At 54.3% G+C, this 8,480-nt stretch overlaps 1 protein-coding gene across 1 annotated transcript in view; it reads left to right on the top strand.

Moving 5' to 3' along the window:
* CAMKK1 (calcium/calmodulin dependent protein kinase kinase 1) overlaps window positions 1–8,480 on the top strand; it is a 26,545-nt gene that overhangs the window by 11,526 nt on the left and 6,539 nt on the right. Inside the window, exons 9-14 of the mRNA XM_006167597.2 lie at window positions 868–1,067; window positions 3,902–3,955; window positions 4,673–4,746; window positions 6,113–6,200; window positions 6,385–6,513; window positions 8,408–8,474. Of these exons, the coding sequence (XP_006167659.1) occupies window positions 868–1,067; window positions 3,902–3,955; window positions 4,673–4,746; window positions 6,113–6,200; window positions 6,385–6,513; window positions 8,408–8,474 (612 nt within the window). The remainder of the gene's footprint in view (window positions 1–867; window positions 1,068–3,901; window positions 3,956–4,672; window positions 4,747–6,112; window positions 6,201–6,384; window positions 6,514–8,407; window positions 8,475–8,480) is intronic.

Genomic DNA, 8,480 nt, shown 5'->3' with positions numbered 1-8,480 from the left:
CTTAAAACTCATGCCAGGCGTGTGTGTGTGCGTGCCCAAGATCCCGAGAGGAGAATGGAGGAGAAGGGATTGCGGCATGGCCATCCCCTCTGGGTGGTGATTTCTTGCTTTCTGTCTCTCTGTCTCTCTCTGTCTGGCGAGCGCACGTGCCCTATAGCGAAAATCTCTCCAAAAAAGCCAAACAAACAAACAAACAAAAAAATTAATTGTTTATTTTTATTTATTCATTCATTTATTTTAATTTAAACAGAGAGAGACACACACAGAGAGAGAGAGAGAGAGGGAAAGTGAGAAAGCAAGCCACCATGTCTGGGACTCAAACCAAGGTTGGCCATGTGGGAGTGTCCAGCACCTTAACCACCACGCCACCTACTGGTCCCCTCATTCATTTATTTTAATTTGACCAGAGAGAGACACACAGAGAGAGAAAGAGAATGTGAGAAAGCAAGCCACCAGGTTCAGCATTCGAACTGTGGTCGGCCAAGTGGGAATGTTCAGCATCTTAACCACCACGCCACCTGCTGGTCCCAAATAAATAATTCTTAAAAAAAAAAAAAGAAAGAAAGAAACCCCCTTCCCCAATTTCCTCTGACCTCTTCCCTCACCAGCACATGCCTGTTGTGGACAGAGCACTGGACTGGGAGTCCAGCGACTCCTGAGATGACAGTCCTGGCTCTGTGCTAACAGCCTGGGCTGGGCTTAAGTGGCTTCACTTGCACAGTGGAGCAGATGGCCCTGGTGACCTCTTCTGAGTCCTCACGAGATGAGAGTGTGCATGAACTGGGATGTCCGGGCTATCTTGGCCAAGCAAGCCAGATGGGGTCCCAGGTGTAGTCTCCAGGCCAGCACTGAGCTGTCTCTCTGCAGTGCACTGCCAGAAGATCATCCACAGGGACATCAAGCCATCCAACCTGCTCCTGGGGGATGATGGGCATGTGAAGATCGCCGACTTTGGTGTCAGCAACCAGTTTGAGGGGAATGACGCTCAGCTGTCCAGCACAGCCGGGACCCCCGCATTCATGGCCCCCGAGGCCATTTCTGATTCCGGCCAGAGCTTCAGTGGGAAGGTAAGTCACAGGGCTTCAGTCAGGTTGGGTTCAGGTGAAGGAGTGGAACAGCTTGCAGCGGGAGCCCAGTCTCCAGCTCAAGGGTGCCAAGGTCCTTGCATCTTGGAGTGACATATATGCCTTTTCCTTGAAGCCTGACAGACTTCCCAACTTTGGCCCCCTCTCATTTTCCAGCAAAACAGCCCCAAATCTCCCGTGCAGGTATTTACTGCCTATTGCTCTGTGCTGGGTCTGGGCTGGACTATGGAAAGGTCAGAACCAAAGCAGGCCGTGCTTGTTCTTCTGGGTGGTGAACGGGCAGCAAAGCGCATGGTTAGCGGAGATCAGAGGCTTCCTCAGATCTGGGACATGGCAGCATTTGAACTGGACCTTGAACAATGCGGAGGATTTGGGCAGGAGGTGCAGCCCAGAGAATGTACAGAGAACTGAGAGGCACGCGGAAGGGGGCAGAGCTCACAGGGCCTGGAAGTTTGGGCTTTCTCCTAGTGACGGAGGCAGGTGGTGAAGCTTTCTAAGGAAGGGGTTTCTGCAGCCTGGTGTGTTCCCTTGGGCGTATGCCCGTTCCCACCTATGCACTGCACCCCCCTACTCCTCACCAAAGAGGTGACGATTGAGAGCCACTTGGACATGTGTCTGGGTGTGGAGCTTAAGAAAAAGGTCACAGATGTAGGAGAATTTTTTTCTCTACTTTTTATCTTGATGTAATTCTAAATTTATAGAAAAGCTGTAAGGATGTGACAGCAAAATTCTACATGTCTTTTTACCCAGGTTCACCAATAATTGACATTATTTGTCTTTATTTGTATGTTTTTATATTATGGGTTTTAGAGCTATTTAAAAGTCTGGTCAGGGGCCAACCAGGTCTTCAGTGGTTAAGGTGGCTGGATCCCACATGGCTGACTGTATGATTCAAGTCCCAGGCCCAGTGGCTTCAAAAACAAGCTGGGTGCAGGGGGCTAGCAGTTGGTGTGGTGGTTAAGGCAATGGACTCCCACAGGGCTGGCCATGGTTCGAGTTCTGGACCTGACAGCTTTCTTTCTTGCTCTTCTTTCTCTCTTTGTGGTAAGCACACATGACCTATAGCAAATTAAATAGTAACAAAATTAAATAAATAATTCTAAACAAACAAACAAAACAAAAAAACAAGCTGAGTGCAGGGCCAGCGGGTGATGTGGTGGTTAAGGCGCTAAATTCCCACATGGCCGCCCGTGGTTTGAGTCCCAGACCCAGTGGCTTGAAAAATCATGTTGGGCATGTGTGTGTGCATGCCTAGAAGCCCAAGAGAATAAAGGAGAAAGGATTGCAGCGTGGCCACACTGCCCCCCATCCCCGGGGAGTGCTTTCTCACTTTCTCTGTCTCTCTTTCTCTTCCTGGTGAACGCACATGCTCTAGAGCCCAAAACAAAAACAAGCAGGAAGTTTATCATTGATAAAGACTGTTACATGACGTACAGATCTTATTTATTTAAGACGATTTGCTATAGGACACGTACGCTCACCAGAGGGAGGCAGAGAGAAGAGTTGAGAAATCACCCCCCAGGAGAGGTGACCATGCCTCAGTCCTTTCCTCTCCATTCTCCTCTCAGGATTTTGGGCATGCATGCACATGTGCCTGGTGTATTTCTCAAGCCACTGGGTCCAGAACTTGGACACTGCTGTTGACCAGGTGGGATCCAACCATCCTAACCACCACTCCGATGGCTGACCCCTATAGACCTTATTTAAATGTTGTCTGTTGTTTTGATACTGTCTTTTTTTTTTTTTCTTTTGAGAGGTTTTTGCTATAGGGTGCATGCGCTTGCCAGACAGAGAGAGAAAGACAGAGAGACAGAAAGCCAGAAATCATGCCCCCCTGGGGGGATGACCACGCCGCAATCTCTTCTCCTCCATTCTCCTCTTGGGATCTTGGGCATGCACGCACACATGCCCGGCATGAGTTTTAAGCCAGGGGGTCCGGGACGCGAACTGCGGTCGACTACATGGGAGTCCAGCGACACAGCCATTATGCTAACTGCTGGTCCCGATACTGTCTTTTTTCTGGCGCAGGATCCAATCCAGGATCACTTATCACGTTTATGTGTCATGTCTCTTAGATGTCCTTTAATCTGAGGAAGACCTCAGCTTTTCTTTGTCTTTTCTGACCTTGACATTTTGGAAGAGAGCAAGCCTATTATTTTGTAGAATGTTGCTCGGTGCCCCAGTTGGGCTCAGATCTCTCTGTGGTAGGATATGTAGGTGGAGACTTGCTAATCACTGAGGTCAGAGAGAAGAGGCGGGGCCTTGGCGGGGAAAACATGAAAGGCACACATCAGAATCTGGGGTGCGGTGGAGCCTGATTGGTGCTTGGGAGCCTGGAGGAGTTGTCGCAATGGCATGGGAGGGTGTGGACAGGGCCTTGGTGTGAGCAGGAGCTACTTCTAATGTCAGAAAGAAGGGGGGTGGTGGCATCTCCTGTGGACTACTAGTAGAAGGGATGACCCCTTGAAGCCAGAGCTGGTTTAGTACGTGTAAGTTCAGTCGATGCCAGCATTTCTGGAGTGCCCCTGTGTCCTGGGGGCTACATATGTGATCTTGTGGATGAAGGAGGTTTTGTACCTGTTGCGTTGGAAACATCTGGTTTGGGCCTGTCCCTGAGAACCACTGGAAGGCAGGGGCCTCGTTCTGGTTATCCCGCGTCCCCCGGGCTCAGCACACGACCCAGCATGGAGCAAACACCTGGGAGTGTTAGTTAAACGAATATGTGTTCCCGGCAGGCCCTGCCCCATAGCCCACTGGAGCTGGGTGGGCAGGGGTGACACCTGCTGGGGGCCTGATGTGAGCATGTTTCCTTCTAGGCCTTGGATGTGTGGGCCACGGGAGTGACACTGTACTGCTTTGTGTACGGGAAGGTGAGTGCTGAGTGAGCAAGCAGGGTGGGACAGGCCCAGACCCCCGCACCGTGGACGGGGTGATGGAGGCAGGCCCTTCCCCTGTGTCCGCAATAAAGTGGGCTTTGAAAGAGCCTGTCTGGCCCAGAGAAGCCTGAGGGAGAAAAGGCTTTCCCTATTGGTCTCTTGTCTGCTTGGGAGGGATTCATGTGGAGTCCCAGGACTGTAGAAACCCAGGGGGAGGTGGAAATGCTGGTGTTGCCACCTCTCCACGCAGAGTGCTCCGTGTCCCTCTGTCCCTTGACACCATTCATTTGCACATCCTTCTGTTCACTCAGTTGTTCATTCAGTTAGTATATTGTCCTTTACTCTTGCTCATGTCAAGCTGGACCTTGGGGACGTCCAACGTGGGTATGGCTGAGACCCCTGCCTACAGGTGCTCCTCCTCTAGAGACCACAGGAGGTGCAGGAGGGGAGCTCCGTGAACACGTTCCCAAACTCCAGGCCCTGAGAGTGGAGACTTTGCTGTGAGCAGCTCTGGCACTGGCCTCATAGTTCCCTTGGTGATTCATTCGTTCAGTCAACATTTATCGAGCCCCTGCTGCTGAACAAGTTAGACGAGGTCCTTCCTACCTGTCAGGGAGCCCAGAGGTGCCCCCACCCACCAAGGGGTGAGTGCCAGTTGCCCAGCATGGGACAAGGCTTTGGGCCTGCATCTTCTGCCTCTCCACCCCGCAGTGCCCGTTCATTGATGATTACATCCTGGCCCTGCACAAGAAGATCAAGAATGAGCCCGTGGTGTTTCCCGAGGAGTGAGTTGTCCGCCCAGGGGACCCAAGGGGCTCCTCCGTACTGGTGGTGGAGAATTGGGGGTGCTGTTCCGTAGCGTGGGGGGCCCTGAACAGATGAAGGGGTTGGGTGTGGAGCCAAGGATCTCGGAGATGTCAGGGTTGGATCTCGTTGTACGGATGGGAACTCGGAGCCCCAGGTCGCACACTCACGGGCCTCCAGCGGAAGGCTGTGCTTGTTCTGAAGCACTCTCCTTTGGGCCTGATTCTGTCACGGTGGCCCTCCTGCTCGCTGTCCGTGTTTGTAGCCCACGCAGGAAAGGCCACTCCTTTACTATCTGGACACTGTTCAGTGGCACCCACACAGGCCGTATGCTCGAGGGGAACCTCCACGTTCCCCACATGGGGTTGGGAGCTCCAAGGTGCCAGTGGCATTCTGTCCATTTCCTGCTTAGCCTTTCCTCCCACTGTACCCGCTGCCAGGGGGCTGTTTCTCTCCAGCCCAGGAGCCTTAAAAGAGATTTTGGGACCAGCAGTTAGCGTAATGGCTATGTCGCTGGACTCCCATGTAGTCGACCATGGTTGGTGTCCCAGACCCGATGGCTTAAAACTCACGCCGGGCGCGTGTGCGTGCATGCCCAGGATCCCGAGAGGAGAATGGAGGAGAAGGGATTGTGGTGTGACCATCCCCCACGGGGGGTGATTTCTCGCTTTCTGTCTCTCTGTCTCTCTCTGTCTGTTTGGTGAGCACAGGCGCCCTATAGCAAAAACCTCTCCAAAAAAAAAAAAAAAAAGAGAGAGAGACTTAGTGCCCACCACACAGAGGGAGGCAAAGGCAACAGTGCCCAGTGGGCTCCTCACCCCAGCTTAGATGGACAGGCTCCTGAAGAACCATGGGAGCAGAGAAGCCTGGGGCTTGGGCAGACAGTCCCAGCAATATGTGTGTGTGTGTTTGGGGGGGGGGGAGTCTCCTGTCCCGGACACACTCTTCCGGGTGGCAATTAGCAACCTCTCTGGGGCTCAGTTTCCTCCTCTGCGAAATAAGAGAGGATCTTTCCTGGTACCCGCCAGGTGGAGAAGAGGGTAGGATGGTGAGTGGGAGTGAAGCCCTTGGTCTCCCACGAAGCAACTCTTCTCACCTTATCCTCACCCTCTCTGCCACCCAGGGGTTATCCAGCACCCATGGAGCCCTGCTGTGCACGCACTTGTTCTGAAACGCTTTCCTTCAGGCCTGCTTCCTTCATGGTGGCCTTCCTGCACTCTGAAACTCAGTCTTGCTGTCTGTGGCGTGACGTTCGGGGTAGTCTCTGATCACAAAGTAGGGAGGGAGAGACGGGCAGGAAGGGATTCTTGTCAGCGGCCTCCTCTAATGTCCTCCCTCCCCCTCTAGGCCAGAGATCAGTGAGGAGCTCAAGGACCTAATCCTGAAGATGCTGGACAAGAATCCTGAAACAAGAATTGGGGTGTCAGACATCAAGGTGGGATGCTAGGGGGTCTTGGGCTGAGCTGGATTGGGGCAGCAAAATCAGGCCTCAGTTTCCCTTTCTGGAGAGACTGATACCAGGACATACATGTATTGGGTTTGGGTTTGGGGCTTGTGCAGATGGCTGGTGGGATGCCCAGGTCCCTTCCTGACCCCTTCCTCCCCTCTGGCCTGCACAGTTGCACCCCTGGGTGACCAGGAATGGGGAGGAGCCCCTTCCCTCTGAGGAGGAGCACTGCAGCGTGGTGGAGGTGACTGAGGAGGAAGTGAAGAACTCGGTCAAGCTCATCCCCAGCTGGACCACGGTGGTAAGAGGGTGAGGGGCAGGCAGAATGTCCCTTATCCTGGGAGGGCGCGAGGAGGGCACGTCCGTGGCCTGAGACTTGCTCTGTGCTTAGCTTTGGGGGTCAGAGGGCAACCTGGCAGCCAGTCACAATCTAGGTCACTGAGGTCTCGGTTCTGCTGGAGGCCCATGGAGGAAAAGGTCACATTATTCAGCCCCGTGGGAGGGGGCCCGGGAAGCTCGGTGAGGAGAGTGGACGGTTTGAAGGAACACACTAGGTCTGCCCGTGCAGAGCAGCAGCGCTCCTCACGACCGAAGGAACGTTCCTTCCCTCCAGACATTTGTCATGGTCACTGCCGTCCAGACACAGTACGAGGTGCCAGGGACAGGACAGTGGCAGGGCCTTTGATAGGAGAAGTGGCCCCAGGACCCCTCATGTATAGGCGGTGAGACGCCACCTGCTCCTCCCTCTGGTTTCTCATAGTTCAGTTGTCCTCATCTTCCTCTGGGTATCTTCGTGTTAACAGATGGAAGTTATTGAAATGTGATTGATATGTCCCTGGTGGCATTTGGGGGTTTAGGGGACACGGAGAGCCCTGCCCTTTCTGGCCTGAGAGTGGGCCAGGGTAAGCATAGGCCCAGAGAGATGCTGGGTGGCTTCGGGCCCCGCACATCATCCCTCCACGCTGGGTAAATCCCTGCCTCCTGCTTGCTTGCTTTGCTCTATGGGGTCCCTGGAAGCAACTGAGTCTCACAGGGTCCCCACTGCCACTTAGCCACCGTGGTCTCTCCTACACCACTAGAATAGCCACCCAAATTGTCCCCTTGCCTCTCCCCCGCCATTCACACTCCACTCAGCAGGGTCAGGATATGGATGACACAGTCCTGTCACTTTTCAGCTCAGGCCTTGCTCACTCGGATTCCCACAGCCCCCACTTGCCTGCGAGAGTCCGCTCTCCCCTCGTTTCCCCAGAGCTGTCTACTCCCTTCCTTTCATCTGCTCGACTCCAGCCTTGCGCCATGGAGGTGGTCGCCCCAGGACCTTGGGACTTCTTTTCCCTCTGCCTGGAGGGCTCCTCCCGACATGCACTTGACTGGCTTCCTCTCCTCCGTCCGGCCTTTACTCCCATCACCTCCTCAGTGAGAAGCGAGCCCTCCCCAGCCCTGACCGACAGCTGCAGCCTCCCCGCTGCCATACCACGTCCCCTCTCCTTGCCGTGGTTTTCCTCCTTAGCCCTTGGAAAGTACATGTAAATACCGACATGTGTTTTACTGGTTTGTCTTCGCTTTTAATCACCTGTCCCCCAACTAGACTATAAGCTCTACGAAGGCAAGAACTTTTGCCTCACTTGGACCCTGTGCCTAGAAGAGTGTCTGGCACTCAGTAGGTGCTCGGTAAATAGTCGATGGAATGAACGGAAGGGCGAGCGAGTGAGTGAGAAGACATGCAGAGGTGCGCCTGGGTGAGTGTGTGCGTGTGCGAGTCTCTCTGACGTGGGCAGGAACAGGGACAAAGGTGGAGCCAGGGCGTGGCAGCCGCCCCTCTCTGGGCAGCCCTCAGTGCCTTTGCTGTTGCCGCCCCCGAGCATCTCCCCCAGGCCTTAGGGGTGCTCCCTCTCTGCACTGCCTGGCACAGCCCTCCTCCTGCCCTCCTTCCTGTGGCAGCCATGTCGTCCCTAGCTACACTTCCCGCTGAGTCCGTCCTGTGCTTTCAGGCTGGCTTGCAGACCCTTCATGCCCTGCTCTGCATCCCTCTGCTCCCCAGGCACCCACAACTGTAACCCCTCTGTGCTCCGGCGCCTAGTATTCCCTCCGCTGGTTGAGAAGACCCTCAGCAGGGCCCTTGGGGAGTCAGAGCCACCCGATGTGTCTAAGAGCCCAGGGCCTATGTCCCTCATGCTAACCTGTCCACCCCCCAGATCCTGGTTAAGTCCATGCTGAGAAAGCGTTCCTTTGGGAACCCGTTTGAGCCCCAAGCACGGAAGGAAGAGC

This window comes from Tupaia chinensis, unplaced genomic scaffold (genome assembly GCF_000334495.1).
Source record: "Tupaia chinensis unplaced genomic scaffold, TupChi_1.0 Scaffold144899_1, whole genome shotgun sequence".
In the NCBI taxonomy this organism is placed as follows: Eukaryota; Metazoa; Chordata; class Mammalia; order Scandentia; family Tupaiidae; genus Tupaia; species Tupaia belangeri.
The sequence above is the reverse complement of the archived record's forward strand: the minus strand, read 5'-3'. Positions and strand labels throughout refer to the sequence as shown.